At 37.0% G+C, this 16876-nt stretch overlaps 1 protein-coding gene and 1 non-coding gene across 2 annotated transcripts; both read right to left on the bottom strand.

The window, feature by feature from the left end:
• Window positions 1-8709: 8709 nt before the first annotated feature.
• On the bottom strand, window positions 8710-8780 carry TRNAG-GCC (transfer RNA glycine (anticodon GCC)). The gene has a single exon. It is a non-coding gene; the product is annotated as a tRNA-Gly (tRNA).
• Window positions 8781-14491: 5711 nt separating this feature from the next.
• On the bottom strand, window positions 14492-16419 carry LOC137583553 (trypsin-3). Its single transcript, XM_068298626.1, has 3 exons — window positions 15860-16419; window positions 15498-15777; window positions 14492-15443 (listed from the first exon to the last, which is right to left on the bottom strand). The coding sequence occupies exons 1-3, from the start codon at window positions 16282-16284 to the stop codon at window positions 15051-15053; spliced, it is 1098 nt and encodes a 365-aa protein (XP_068154727.1). The 5' UTR covers window positions 16285-16419; the 3' UTR covers window positions 14492-15050.
• Window positions 16420-16876: the final 457 nt, after the last annotated feature.

Raw genomic sequence — 16876 nt, 5'->3', positions numbered from 1 at the left:
AGACATCTCCACCTCTCAAAAACACCAACAATACAAAGATATCCTTTTTAGTAGGCCATCGGTTAATAAATTTCGTTTTAAAGTTACAAAACGAAACCAAAGTATGCACTTAATTTGCATAGAACGCAATGGTACCCATATGTAGTATATGTACATATTTGTATGTGTGTGTGTGTGTATGTGTGTAGTTGCTCTAAGGATCTGCTTAAAGCAATTCACGCGAATGGCTCATTTTGCTGTCTTTGTGGCTGGAAGTGAAGCTTGGCTCGCTAGCGGGGATGGGTTGAAAAGAATGCCGTAAAGACAATAGACAGGAACCACAAGTAAAATTATAGACTCAACTTGGCTCGAGTTGACTTGGCGTTGTGCAGTCTTCCCTTACACATGAAACGCGTCCTCCTCGACCGTCTCTGCCAGCATATCCTGCACCACCTTCATTCCGCATTAGTAGTTGCTCTGTTTGTGCATTTGTGCGCTTTGGCCGTTTAAATCCTTCGAGCACGAAACATTCAGAATCAGCCGCATCCTTGGAGCACCACACGCAGACGTAATCGACTCAGTGAAGACCAGAACACCAGCAAAAGGCAAACGTTTCCTGCTCTGCCCTGCCCGAACCCAGTCCAGTTTTGTACCAGGCCAGACCAGACCAGACCAGACCAGGCCATCCTAACCCGGACCCGCCTTTTGCATTAAAATGAATTTCTTTTGTGTGCGTCGTCTCGTCCTTGCATTTCGCCTTGAGACTAGAGGCGAAGTCAAAGTTGGAGTAGGAGACAGATTTGGAGTTGGAGTCGTCGAGCCGTCGATTTGAATGAATGCACGTAACGTTCCTTGCTCAGGCTTACCTCTGCCATCATCATCATCATCATCATTGCTCTCGTCTTTCACCCTCTCCCTTACTCTCTTGCTCTCTGTTTCAGTGTCCTTTCCTTTGCCATCATATCATATCCTAGTCATAGTCCTTGGTCCTTGGCGCGAGGCACCTTGCATCGCGAGCGTCTTTAAGTGTTTGCATTTTTCAGGTGTTGAGTTTTGCATTCTTCTTGTTATTCTTGTTGTTCTTGTTCTTGGTTTTGCTATCATCCTTGTTGTTCTGTTCTGTTTTGGTTTTCTTTTATACTGTCTCCCACTCTCTCTATCTCTATGGCTTTATACTCTAAGATTATGGCCAGGTTATATCGAAAGTGGAAAATGGGGAAAACAGCAACAATGGATAACTTTTTGTTTTTTTTTTTTTTTTATTGGAAAATACACAAAATGACTAATTGATAGATGCGAACAATTGGAAGGAAGATAGAAAACAAATTTAAACAATTTTAAAGAAAGATATAGAAAGGAAACAAAAGGAATAAAATATATAGAAAGCACTAAAAAAATCGTTAAGGATCTACAAGAGAAAAGATCTATCTAAAAAAAAAAAATGATAAAAGATGAAAGGATACATGAGGAGAAAAAAGAAATGTTTAGTTTAAAGGATATGATTTCAAAAGTAAATGCATACAACTTATAATTAATTACATTTATTAAACTTATTCTTTTCCAATACTTAAGAAAAACAATATCAAAAACAATTTTAAATCTTGGCCAGAGTAAAAATGTTTCGTTGTGTCTGAGCTTCTTGAGGCCAACCAAGCAAGGGTCATATATGTATGTATGATTGTGATAGGGGTTAGAGGGTTGGAATGGGGTTTTCTCTGACTAGATTTTATTGTTGTATTTTTTGGCATTAAGCCAAATGTGCAAAGCCAACAAAATACCAAAAGATTGCACATTGCACCTGTCTGTAGCAGGGAATGGAGTGGAGTGGAGTGGTGTCTTTTGGCATCCTTTTTCTTTTCTCTTGGTGAAGTAATTCTCTGACTTGTCCTTGTTATTGTTGGGTGGTCGCTTAAAGCTGTTGACTACTACATGCGAGTGTATGACTTGCTGGCTCTTTGATCATTATCATCAGCATCATAATTTGTGGCAAACTTCCACCACTCCACATTGTTAATTTGTCTAAGCTTCTACTACGCCCACGCCTGGCCATTCTAGGCAAAGTCAATTGAAGCTGGACACGGTAACCCCATATGCATGTCCAGAGCCAACAACAATTGCAGCAAGCCAATCCAAAGCCCATTAACATTAATATAATTATCGTATGGCAGGCGATTGGCCAATGGCCATACATATTGGATGGACCTTGGACTGATGGCAAGGACAGCGACAAGGACATGGTTCAAATCAAAGACGCCTAGGTACATAAATATGCGTGGAGAAGGTTATGAGAGGGCTATGTTAGTGTGGTAGATGTGGGAACAATGATGGTCCGAGTAGTAAGAGAAGGGGTAAGGGATGGGAATGGTGTTACCAAACGGTAAGTAGAAATTTGCGTCAATAGGATTGTTAAAGAGGCTTAAGTTAAATGGGAAAACTTCCGAATCAATGAACCGCAAATTGCATGCGAAATGCCAAAACGAAAATGTCGCCAATGTGTGTCCCTCTCTCTCTCTCTCTGTCTCACAGTTACCAGTGTGGGTGTGTATGTGTGTATGTGTCCAAGGTGGTCGCGGAGCCAAACGACAGAGAGAGTTTACTGAAAATGTGAAACTCAAAAGAGTCGCACAATTCGAAAAACGAAAACTGAAATGAAAGTCAAAACAAAACAACAAACAAAAAGCAATCAAGTTATAGATTATACATATACATATAAATCTATATCTATATTTATATACCTACATATGTATGTACGTATGTCTGCTTATTTGCCAAACCATGACCATAAAGTGGACATAAGGCAATCAAATGAAATATTCCTACTGAGCACTTGTAAGCATCTTTAAATGTATAACAGCCAAATCACTCTCTCTCTCTCCCTTGCTCTGTCTCTTACTTTCTTTCCCTCTTATCCTTTCAGGCAATTCAATTGCATATTTCTCTGTTCTCCCATGTATCATCTTATTTCTTTTTCTTGTCTACTACTTGATGCATCTATTTCGCTTGAATTGGTTCGCTTGAATTGGTCAAAAGTTTTACCACACAGATTCTAAGCATCTGTAAAGTAAATTATACCATATGGAAAATAGATCTCTAATTGTTCTCTATACTAAATTAAATTGTTACTAAATAGAGCAGTGAAATCAAGGCCAATTGGGTCGTTTTGTTTTAGTATCAAGATAAGAGATAAGTCAAGAAAAATGCGCAAATGAATTGGCCAGTTGAGCGCCAGGAGCAGCATAAAGTAAAGATAAAGATTTGGCGTGGTGCTATTAGTTGCTGCCTGTAACTTTAAGTAATCAATCATCTCATCATTGACTAATTAGTTGAATAAGTTGTCATCGATGTTGCTTAGTGCTTTTATCTGTAACTGAAAGTGTTTGATTTTTTATTTATCTACTCTCCTTCTCTTTCTTACGATTCTGGGCCTCATGCTAATCCCAATCCTGCACAACTGACTGAAACTAAAGTGGCAAACCATTTTCGTGGGTGTGGATAGATGGTTTGCTTGGTTGGTTGGTTCGTTTCGTTCTCTGGTTGTTTGGCTGTTGTTGAATATATGTGTATGTGTAACTGTATCTATGTATGTGCGGTGTGTCTGTGTGTTTGCGTATGTTTGGGCGCGTAAGTGTGTGTTTGTGTATTATTATCCTTTTGGTAATGCATGCAAAGATGCTGCAAAGTAGCTTAATACTTTATGCTCGCAATGAAAAGCCTTTTTACGATCGCATTATACTTGTTTCGTACTTATATTTTTGTAGTTTATTTTTCATACGTCTATTCCGATACATTGCGGACGTGTGTGTCTGCTTGTGTGAATGTATGTGTGTGTGTGTGTGTGTGTGTATCTGTGAAGTGTTGCTGCGTCTTCGAAACTTCGTTGCCGTATCGCATTTTACGCCAGGATGCATGTCGTATGAGTGATATCTTGTGCGCATAAACTATGCAATAAATAAGTTTATTATCACAACTCGTTTTCTCTCTCACTCGTACTTATGTACATTCTATCTCTCGTTCCTTTCCCAAAGGAACTGTAGTAAAGCTGTGCATAACGGATTTAGCCCTTCCATATATACAGTTTTTTCATTTCCAGAAATCTTTACCTTAAAAAAAAACTTCTTTAATTTTATTATTTTTAGCAACTAAATTGAAGTGATCATACTTGTGTTCTGCCTTTTCTTGTTTACTCCAAATAACCAGTGTCAAAAAATATTTGGTTATTATTGATTACTGGGCTTATACACTTATTGGTTGTTTTTGGCAACCTTTTTGATTGATGTCAAACCTTTTGTTGGCTAGAGATGTGAGGCCAAGGTCTTAAGGGTCGGACACATTTGTAACACTTCATCAGGAATTCAGTCTAAAAAGGACTTTCAATTAATCTTTGGTATGAGTTGAAAAGCTGAAAGTGTATAAATGGAAAAAAGGACGTCATCTTAAAAAAGTATATAGTCAATATTGGTGGGACAAGGTGGGACAGTTTTGAAAATTTCTAAGAAAAAAGAATATTTTTATTTCGGAGTGTGGATGTCTGTGGAATACCTCAATTGGTAATATCTTTGTTAAAGCCAATGTCAAAAAATGGTATGTGGATAATATTCCGGTGCTGATTGCCATCATGGTCAAGGATATTTGTCGCTTATATTCAATTATATTCGGCAATGGATTATTTATTATGTAAAAAAGAGATAAAACAATGGGATAGAAAGGCATTTCTTTGGTTATTTTCATAGCTTGAATATGATAACCAATTTTAACAATAAACAAAGCCATAACCTGACGACATTTGGGGCATGATCAGAACCACAACGAATGATTGTGGCTATTAGCTACTGCACAATTAGTTGTGGGATAAAAAGTTTTCTGTTATAAAAGGGAGCACTACCCCAAATTCACAATCTTTGTTATTAAGGGCAGAATGGGATATCCGACCCCGAAGACTTTGCGACTCTGGCGAAATTCCTTACATAAATATCCATCTAAATCGCATGGGCGGCTAAGCTTTACTTATTAGTTTAAACAAATGGGTTTCTAATTTAAAATTATCCGAAATTATATCCATTTATTTTCAGTAAACATTTTAAGAGTTTTTTCCACACTTTTTGATATTTTTTGTTTCAAAAGTTACGGGCAATATTTACATGGTTAATGAGATTTTGAACTTTTAAATGAAATATAAGTATTTTTGCTGAGGAAGCAATTTGTTGCTAGTTATTTTCTCCTTTCTCTGTTTATATGTATATCTATCTCTCTCTCTCACTCTCTAACCCTCACTTTATGTCTCTTTTTCTTTCTTGTTCTCTTTCTGTGCTTTTTGCATTGTTGTAATTATTTTGCTGCTACTGCTGCCGCTTCTAATTAATACAAATGGTTTGATACACAATAAAGATTTTTCAACTTGGCTCGTTACTGTTGGAAAACTGTCCCCCCACCATCTCCTTCTCCCCCGGCTCCACCTACTCGGCAACCAAAAAAAGAGAGGAAAAAATACAAATAGAGACTAAAAAAAGAGCTAAAAAAAAGTTTTCCCATTTTGAAAAGTTTGTTTTGTGCTGTTTGCCATTGCCTTTTCCCTTGCGCCTTTGCCTTTTGCTTGGCCTGCAGTTGCACTCCTACCGCACACACACACACACACACACATACAAACACGCATACACCCCACCAACCGTTATCTCTTTTGTTTTGTAACCATTTTAGTTGCTCTTCTTCGACGTCGACGTCGTCTTCTGTTGCCGTCTTCATCAAGTTGCATTGTTTTTGTGTAATTTTGCAATAAACAGCAAAACAATTTAAAAAACGAGCTAACAGCAGAGCGACACACACACACAAACACATTTATATATGTATATATGTACAAAGCAAAGGATGTAACGTTTTGCCAAGTGGAGCGACACGACCACCAAAACCCAAGCCACAAATGCGCACAAAAGTAGGCAACGCTAAAAACCCAGTTAAAAAGTTTCGCAACTTGGGTCCTTTTTTCTATCGTGTTCAACTTAGTCATCCTCTTTGCAGAGTGGGCATATTAAAAATGCATCATAATGCATTTAATTGGCATACCAAAAACCAAAAAAAAATTTTGAAACTGTCCAATAAAACAAAGATTGTTAACAGATCGATCTTCTACATTTACTACTCTTAGAGTAGAGTATTACATGTTCGCTTTATAAACAACTTGATATCCTTAAGTATGTGTGTTCTAACTTTGTTATTGTTAGTTAGACTAATTGAAATACATTCACAAATATGAACAAAGATACAAAGACATTAAAAATAAATATTACGTATACGTAGATGTAAACTGATTCTTGAGTAATATTATGATAGGTACATTTAGTGCTTTGGGATTAAAGTATATCAATTATTGTAGTGCCTGCTAATCAGTATTCAATGTTCTCTATCGCTCTCAATGGATTCCATAATCGTCGCCTGGATTCTTGGTAGCATAATCCTACTTAAAGTGTGTGTCTGTTTTTTTCTTTTTTATATTTCTGTATGGTTTTGCACATTGTTTGATCATTTAATTTGCATTCGACTTGAACTCATCTGTAGTTACTTAATGAACTCACTTTAAGCTGGCTTAATGACCACTCATTACCGTTAATTGATTTTAATTAAATCACGCAGCAGCAGCAACCTACGCATTTGGTGTGAAGAAAGTGGAGATGGGTAAGAGGCAGAGTGGGCAATGGGCGGAAATGCCACTGATGTAACCACAAACTATTACGAAAATAATCAGGCACAAAAACAAAAAAAAAAAAAAAAGAAACCGACAAGAAAATCAAGTTAATGCTAAAGCCAAGGCAAATACAGGAAATGTTTCCAAATAAAACAACCTCAAAGGCAAAGCAAATGTAGACACAAGAATAGAAACAGAAAGAAAGAGTGAGTACGAGATAGTCAGAGACCGAGGAGAGGTTAAGGGAGTAGTAGTTGTTCCTTGGTAGTAGTAGTAGTAGTTGTTCCTTGGTCAGGCATCAAATGTCCACGACATTGACTTAATCGGTTTATACGTTCATAAAAATTCTTTAAAGGGCAATTCACGTAACTAAAATTGCTTTTTCGAAATTAATTGTGAAATTAACAAAAATATAAAATTCAAGTGATTATATGACCTTAATATAACAACACTTCACCCTCGCATTCTAAGAAACATTGTGTTAAGCGTAGCCTGGTTAAACAAGACATGAGCTTCATACTAACTAAGGTATTACGTTCCAAGACTTTCAGAGAGTTAATCGGATTAGCCATATAGCAGTATTAGCAAATGCTACGGATACCGCTCTGATAGGAGCCCGTTCCCACAGAATTGGAAATATATTTTTGATCACTAAAAGACTGACTCGTTGAGAACAATGAAGAGTAAAATAGGCAAATTGACAAAAAAAGTTCATTTGGAAAGCGGATTAGGCGGAATCTCCATAAAAACTTACGAAGGTGGCTTCCTCTGAAGACAAGGTGTTCTAGGTGTGTTCAATGTGTTCTTCCTAAAAACACAAGCTTGAGGAATCGGACAAACACGTTGCACACACAAACATCTTCTTACCAGCTCCATACGACCTACCTGTCCACTATTTTGGAATAATCCTACTAAAAACCACATTCCTGATGCATGCAGTTCATGGTATCTGATCAAAGAACACCAAAATAATCAAATAAAGACATTGCTACAGATACCGTCAGCATATTCTTGTAAAATGTCATAGATCGTTCAACAAAGCTCAGCCACATCGATTATATAATATTCGAATTATTCACCGGAAACTAAATGAGCAAATGTTATTATATAATGAAGTTTACGTTCTGAAGATTGCTTGTAACGAAGTGAGAATTAGAAATAAAATATTAATGTAAAATATAAACATTTCTACTTAAGCCAAAACCATATAGTCAATCTGTATAAAAGAGGTTTACAGCTTAGTTTCAAATTCACAATCGTGTGGGATCAAGTTAGTGTTGAAAGAAGTCATGTTAACTGAGAGTTGTATTAAATCTAAAATCCAAACCTAGTAAGAAAACATAATTTTAATTTAAGCATTAATTTATATTTGATTGTTTTTTAAATGTTATTAAATGCTTTTGAATTCGTTTGAACAGAAGTGAAAAGAAACTTTAATTCGAGATATTTTTATTAAGCAATTATCCTCATTTAAATCAATGCATAAACCAAGCTGCTTGCCAATTGAGCTGCTTAACTGAATTAAAACGCCAACACTTGCAAAAACTGTGAGAAGAAGAAGCTCTCTGCCAACCCACGCCCAATCCTCTGCTTCTTTCCCCCTAGCCCATGCCTAAAGTCATGTTGTTGGCGTCCTGCAAAGATTTTCGGATAAAGTTAATTACAACTCATTGGATATTCTCGCGCGGCAGAGATGAGAAATTTTGTGGGGGCGGGTAAAAAGTTTCATCGTTCTCGTACTCCTTCTCATTCACTCATCGTCCATGTCCATCTGCAGCAGCAACTGCTAAGAGTTGAGGTAATTAACAATAAAACTTACACTCTTCTAATTGGATGAAACGCTTTGCAAGTTTTGCATTTGTTATGCCACGCTGAGCTTAATCAAACCAAACTGAAAAAAAAAAAATCAATTTCAATTGAATTCTGCTTTTAACTTTCCACTAAGCCGTTTTCCGTTTCATTCTTCATTATCTATTTATGAACTTATGTTTCACAAAACCCGCAACACAAAAGATATAAGCAAAAAGAAACCAAAAAATACAAAAAAATTGATTTGCATCGGCCGGGAATCGAACCCGGGCCGCCCGCGTGGCAGGCGAGCATTCTACCACTGAACCACCGATGCTCTATATTTAATTTAATGTCGTGTTACGGAAGGTAAATCAATTATAGTCTATCAATTGGAGGTTCTTTTTGTTTTTTTTTTGGATATAATTTTATTACAGACACAAAGAAAGGGTATGATGTTACTTATGTATTACTATAACAGGGTTAGAAATGAAATATTATTCCACATAATTGAATACAGAAATTAATTGCATTAATTGGATTAATTGGAAAATATAATAAAACATAAAAAACATACATTTTAATTTTTTCGAAAATGAAAGCACAAAAGTATGCCAAATGGAAATATCAAATCTATTGGAGAGACGCTAAAAAGGTGGCCCAAATAAACAAATAAATCGATTTTGGTATTAGATTATAATGTTTTTAGATAATGCTAAAAAAAAATGTCTCCTAAAAGCCATATTCACCCACTTTTTGATCTCATAAGGGATTGATTTCATATGTTTCAATAGAAAATGATCCAAAGAAGATTAGATTATTTTGGAATGAACATTCAATTTGCTTGCATACTTTCAGGCTTCTAAATGAACAAAATATAGTACATATAAATTTGTTAAATTGTTATTCTTTAGATACAAGTGTACATAAATGTCGATGTCAAACGAATTTTTCCCTTTACTTTTTTGTTTTTGTTATTTGTGTTGTTTAATTAAACGAATGGCTGAGGTTGCATTTATGGGTTTTTTTTGTGTGCTAGCATCGAATATAAATGATTGCATTACTGCACACTTTGGCCATGGGATTTCGCTATTAAAGTCTAGTGGATTCTTTATAATCAATTGTTATACTATCGATCGGTAGGTAGCATCAAAATTTAAACAAACAAAAAAAAAAAAAAACCTACTGCTTCTTATTTTAAGAGAGAATTCCTTTATGGCTGCTGGGGCCAGCGAAAGCGCACTGTAATAGACAGAATTCCTTGAGTTTCTTTTCTTTGCTCCACACTTTTCATATTCAATAGTCAATGGGCCCAAGGAAGGGGATGAGAATATCAACAACAACAAATTAATACAAATAGCCTGCAGTGGTCTGTGCCATAGATTACACTTTCTTCGACACTTTTCGCACTTGCTGTCTACCACGACCACCCCAAAATGTGCGCCTTTAAGAGTTTTAGATATAGACCCTTGGTCGGCATTTGGTAAGACACTCAAAAGGACAGACCAACAAATATTGGGTATATAAGGCGCAAAAGTTTTAGGAATTTCTTGGTTTGGTTAACCACAAAGTAAGTTTTTAATTAGGTAAAGGTCCTTAATATTTTATTTTTAAATATATTTAAATTGTATATTTTACTTTTCGAGGGTATCAAAATGGTCGACTATCAAATAATTTGAAATCTCCCCAAGATGCGCCATTTGGTAAAGCTCTTTTGTGTTGAGTTTTCTGAGCTGGTTAATACGCCTTAAGTCGGTGCTATATATAGAAGATACAGAGAGTCTTTCTTGCTCTCTTTCTCTCTCTATCTCTCTCTATATATTGTTATTGTTGTCTCATTCTATTTGCCACATGGAGTAAATTATTTATTGGCATCTTTTTTTTTTTGCAGAGGATTTTTGTTTGCTTCGAATTGAAAGCGAAAAAGTTTTAATAGAATTTCTTGCTACCGATATCTTGGCTTCTTGTCCTACCATTTATTTGCCATTTTGCAGTTAATGTTTTGTTATTATTGGGCAACTTCTTTCATTTTGTTGGTTAAATGTGTTGTGTGATTTTGCCCCTAGTCTTCGTTTCCACTCAAATTGTTGGTTTGCCTCTTCATCACATCATGGCTCTGGTGTGTGTCTGTTTACCTCTTTCATTCTCTATCTACGTGTGCGTGTGTGTGTGTAATTCAATTATATAATTACCGTAAGTATTCTGCCAATAAAGCGTACATACTCCCCTCCTACTCTCTGTTAATACCACTTTCAATATTGTTAAGTGTAATCAGTAAAGATTTTTCTAGTTTGTTTTATTTTATTTGGCTAACATTTTGATTTGATTCGTATTAGGCTCTATCTCTCGCTCTCTTTCTCCCTCTCTCTCTCTCTGAATGAAAATATGGCGTTATAATAATTTTCATTGCAAAATTTACACATGCATAATTAATTAGTATCAAAAATTTAATACTCACACTTTGTATCTGCTTAAATATTTACACTTCGTGCCAAATTTGTATGCAAATCGCTTTGCTACAGACTGACAATAACGAACACATTCACACACACATACAGACACACACCTACAAAACACACCATTCACCCATCCATCCACCCACCCAAACGCACACACATACACAAACACACAGACGTACGCGATATGTCTAACAATTAAAAAAGGGCATACACTACAAACCATTTGAACAGGTCCACATTGAAACCACTAATGAACTAGTTCAACAAACTGATTCATAAAACCTCTAGCATCATTTCTATATAGATATTTCATCGTTGTCCATTGGACAAACGTGTCTCCAACTTAAAATCCCGAAGCAGAGAGATAGCAATCGCATATTTATATTTATTTGTAGGATGAATTTTAATCGTTTCTATTTAAATGCCCCTGACTGTTGGTCGACAACTGCCACAATGAAGGGACAACCGAGAGAATCGAAAACGGGTTGCCTGCCGCTGGCGTTGGCTGACATCCTTGCTAGTTCTGTTGTTGCGGCCGTTACATGACCCCCGTCCCCGTACCCTGGTTCCCCTTCCCCATCTCTCTCCCATCATACTGTTCTATGGAGGCGAGGCTATTGGACTGTCTGTCTGTTTCCCTTTCTTCTTGTTGTTGTTGGTCGGTTGACCGTTTGTTGGGTACACTGTGGATGGGTTGCTTTTTTGCCGCTGGCGTTGATTGTTGTTTTGTGGAAAAACCCTTTTTGGTGTTTGCATTTAACGAACAGCGCCACAACAACAACAACAACAACAACAATAGCAATACGGCCAATAACAGTCTTGTTGTATACTAGATAGAAACGTTGGCGCAGTAGGTGGCGAAGTGAGGGTCTCTGTGGCTAATAAAAGGCTCGTTACAATGAAAACAAATCAAATCGGTGGCTCGAGCAGAGCCAAAGCCAAGGCATCATTCATCAGAAGTCGGAGAGTTGTAGGCCAAAAACCAGGCAAAAGCTAACGAGAATCCTTACAGCAGCAGCAGAAACAATAATACAGGAAGTAGTTTAAATTTCCGGTGTCATACCAACCTAACTCCCAATCCCCAATCCCAACTTTTAGCACTAGACTCCAGCTAAAAATTTGCAAATTGATTACGTGAAAAACTGAAATCGAGACGCACATACTGGGCAAATGCTTTCAAAATTTTCACAAAATTTTAAATAAAGGAATTAAGATGACAGTATTGAAATAAAATTCAAACACGAAAATCTTAATATGGTTTCTTAGATTTGCAATCGAGAAGGTTGGCAAAACGAATGAATAAGTTTAGGAACAACTTTTATATACCATATATTACTGAAGCTATATAAATCTATGTTGCATACCAAAATTACCAATTGACCGACTTTAACTAAAAAGAAAACCATGTGAAATTCTTTTTAAAAACATATAAAGGGTGTATATCTTTGAGAGAATTGTCAAAAATATAGCCCACTGTAAAGCCCATACGTTCACATAGCATTAGCAGCGGATAGTGAGGGAAACAAGGAAGCATCATTGGCCGGTTTTTGGTGGTCATTCTTGCTCATTCGGCTGGAGGTCAACTCGGATTCACTTTGAAATGCCATTAAAATGTATTTACAAACGCAAATTGATAGTGATTTAGGTTTAGGTTCAGCTGGTTCGCTGGGTTCTAGCTCCTGTCGGGTCTAATGCTCGTATGTATGTATGTCTGGGTCCTCGGTATGCAGTATGAGAGTTTTCGTTGACGTGTTGACGTTGCAGCTAAGCCGACGATTTTGCCAGCATGTGGAAGCACTAGAAATGAAAATGCATTTTCCACGCTGCGGTGAACTTCAAAATTTAGCTACCATACCAGCCACCAGGAGGTCTTTGGTGGTTAACAACAAGGACGTAGTTTTATAAAGAGATTCAATAGGGTTTTCATAATTCAGCTAAACCAGACGCCTTTGTGCTCAGATTTTAAGGGTCGTCTAACAATTGCTTTGGCATTTTGTTACAGAATTGTTACTGATAACAAAAACAGATATCAGTATCTGAACCCTATTGTCATTTGGTAAATATGATGAATGTTTTTAATTCTATGGTATATTAAGATTAGCTAGGAAAAAGATGAGATCCAAGGTTGATGGATTATTATGAATTTCCTAACCCAAATTTGTTATCCTTATTAGTTGTTATTGTTTTTGTATGAAGAAGAAACAAACAATTGAATTCATCTCAAGATTTGCTTGTGACTAAATGCAATTTTCAATTGGAACTTCATTTCTATATGCGATTTGAGGCATGTGTCTAATACAAATGCAAACAATTTACCCACACAAAAAAAAGCAAAAAGGGCCAAAGACTCAGAGACTTGGCATATGCCTAGGAAGAGACAACAATGATAAATCAATATGTAGAGGGGGTGAAGAATGGGTGTGGATGTGGTTGATGAGAATGAACTTGGCAAACAAGAAGCGTGACAAAATGATAAAGTGTCGACTTCACGATGGCCCACAAGAACAACAAAACAACAGCAACTTGTGTGAATGTTTCGTAAAGCAAACATACACATACATTCATACATACATGCACTGGTAAATGGAAATGGAAAAGGAAGTAAAATAATGGAGCTAAAGGTGGCCATAGAGATGGTAGATGGAGGAAATGGTTTTTGGTGTAGCTGAAGCGAGGTAAAGTGAGCAATAAACATATGCGATTAAATTCATTATGAACACTTGAACGCCATACAAAACGCATGCAAATTGTATGCCTTATTATATGATCCAGAATGTGTCAAAATCTTAAATTAATTTAACATTCTTTCACCTTTTTACTGTCTGCTTGACATGCTACAAGTCAAAATTTGAATCTCAGATACAGCAAAACTCCTCTGAGCTCAGTGCAGTGATTGACTAGAAATAAATGTATATCTGAAATCTATACTTATATGGTTATTGCATTTTTTAATTAATTATATGTCTATATCTTTGCGCATTAAGTTTACTATGACTTATACCGTTTATTAGTGAATAAATCTGAAAAGATTTCGAAACTTAGAAGATGTAAAACCATTAAAGAATCTGTAATGTAGATTGAACATAATTGAAGTAGTATATTTAGTCATATATAAACATTAATGACGATTTACGTGACGAGACTAATGGAACATTTCCGCAGGACTTCCCCATTTTTGATAATGCCAGCCGATGTTAAGGAATCAGGTAAATAAATTACTGGAATTTAGGGGCATCCCCTTTTTTGATCAGGGACTTCCTAATGCATATTTGCTAAGAAAACTTCTTTAAATAAACGACTTACTCATTCATTCTTGTCGTTTTCAGTGCGTATAATGTACGAGTGAGTGCAAAGAAAATATAAGACACAAACCCAATAGAAGGCAATATCCTGATAAAAGAAAAAAGGGAGGGAAGTCCTAGATTGATAAAGACTTCGATCATATAAAAACCGATTGCGAATTGATTCTAGTTTGAACCAAAACACAAATGATTTAATTTAAATAAGGAAATTTTGGAAATACTTTGTTCTTTAAAAGCTAGATCTGTAAACAACTTTTTCTATTGTCATGTTAACCAGATACTGAAGCTAAAATTATAAGCGAATGTTTATTCTTTACAGTCCCAACAAGTTAAGGTAAAAAATACATGACGGTGTCATACAAGATTAAATGACATTTAACAAAGAACTGTGCATATTCGAATGTGGGAACAACAACACATTATGCGACTGCCTAATTGGACTAATCAACGGGGTGTGGCAACAGATAAGTAGAATTAACCGGGACCGTGACGTAGAATGAATCTAGTGGAAGGTTGGGGATAGAAGGCAGCAGGTGATGCGATAATTGCTGTCATAAACAGGACCAGTAACGGCAACCATAAACCGTTGCACATTGCGACGTAGCGTTGTCCAATGGCCGATGTGTGCGTGCGGCTGGCCACCGCATTTCGCCCACCAGTTGGGCATGCCTAGTTGCTGACAGCGTCTCTTTCAGCCGATGGGTGGGTCACCCACCACGAGCTGGTCGTCGGTTTCAGTCAATTTGGTTGTGTCATTTGCAGACACCTGTTGAATGCTAACTGTTTTTTGGTTGCTATTTGCTGCTTGCTGATGGAGTACGGCCAAGTTTGCTGGTTTGTCTCATTTTAAGAAGTGATAACTACATATACTGTATTGATTGCCATCTTAATAATTGTTAAATGCAACAGCATTAGCGTGTCGATGGCTATCAACGCATTGGATTGCCGCATGGAAGATGCCGCATTCTCTGCAATCCATTTGCGATGATAATACACATCTGAGTAGACGCCCCTCTGACCGGGTCGACCACAGCCACTGCCATATGAGACAATGCCCGCAAGTTGGTTATTACAGAACATTGGACCTCCAGAATCACCTTGACAGCTATCAATCTCATGGTCATTTTGATTATTGGCGCATATGGTACCCTTGGGGAGTGGCGGCACCACAGCCGTGCAGTCCGATTCATCTCTTATAATCACATCGGCATTGAGAGCTGCATCGGGCGCAGGGCCACTCTGCCAGAATTGTTTAATTAAATTACGAATATAGTTTTTCGATTCGACACCCACCTCTATAATTGAACCCCAACCAACAATAGTGCACTTTGTGCCAGGTTTTGGTGCAGTATCTGCAATTGGTATAATGGCCACAAATCCGTTGTTAAGTTTTATTTCATCTTTTAGCTTTAAAATACCAATATCATTTGAAATTTTAGCTGAATTGTATTTTGAATGCGGTATAACCTTCTCTACAGCCAATATCTGAGTCTTATCAGTTTGCACAAGGCGACGTTCCGTTCCAGCCACAACTTTTATATCTCGGGCTTTTTTTTTTGTGTTGCCAGTCTTGCTGAAAATAAAAACAGAAACAGAAACAAAAGCAAACGCTTAGGTGAAACCAAAATATATAATATTTCTAACTTCCTACTTACATATTAACTATACAATGGGCCGCTGTTAGTATGGCCTTTAGTGAGATAATGGCACCGCCGCAGTAATGATCATCACCAAAGAACATTATTTCCCGTTTCCTTCGCAAGGATACCGCAAATTGAACCAAAAGATTAGTTTGTGGCCTATAGCCACCAGTGATGAGAAATTCAAAGTCATCATCGTCTGCGGCACTTTGCTTGCCGTGCCTTCGTTCTGATGTCCTGTTGTCCGTCATGGAGGTGCTTTCCAAGGGTATCAGTTTCACGAAAGACATATCCGTTCCATTGTCAACGTCATTAATGTCGTAGATGGTCTTATCGTTTATTCGATTGTCGGTGATTGCATTGTTCGATTGCCCCGAAATGGTATTAATGCTAAATTGCAATAATAAAAGAATAATTACAAGAAATTTGGATAAATACATTCTATTTATTTGAGTAAATATTAAATCCAAGCACTTTAGTGAACTAACTAATCACTGAATTCGAAATGCAAAGCCAAATTTAAAGTTAACTCAGGTTGGTTTAGTTTTATAGATACACATATACATATGTACATATATGTATACGCCTCCTATAGCGAAAAAAAATAGAGAAAAAAAATTGGTTGGACATTTTTATAGATACGTATTTGTCATTTAGTACGCTAAGGATTCGTATCCTTGGACGAACACACACACACAAATTGTCTTTAGTGTCACTGCTGTCGACGACAGGATGGAGTTAAGAACATGTGTGTGGATAAAGGGTGGGAGGGAGGGTAAGTGATGGTAAGGTGTGAATAGGTGGCGCTGTCATGGCCTAACAGCCGGCGGAAATACTTACCTTATAACTTTTGCAGCGATCCGATAAGCAAATGAAAAAGTCTTGGTCATAAATAACATGTACGTGGATCGCCCCCGTCCTCACGCTTTTTTCCCTTTATCATGAGTGTGTGTGTGCGTGGGTCTGTGTGGGCGCTCGTATGTGTGGGAGTAGTAACATTAGTCATATGGGCCACATAGGCACTTTCCACTT

This window comes from Drosophila tropicalis, unplaced genomic scaffold, assembly GCF_018151085.1.
Source record: "Drosophila tropicalis isolate 14030-0801.00 unplaced genomic scaffold, ASM1815108v1 contig_867, whole genome shotgun sequence".
NCBI classification, from domain to species: domain Eukaryota; kingdom Metazoa; phylum Arthropoda; class Insecta; order Diptera; family Drosophilidae; genus Drosophila; species Drosophila tropicalis.
The sequence above is the reverse complement of the archived record's forward strand: the minus strand, read 5'-3'. Positions and strand labels throughout refer to the sequence as shown.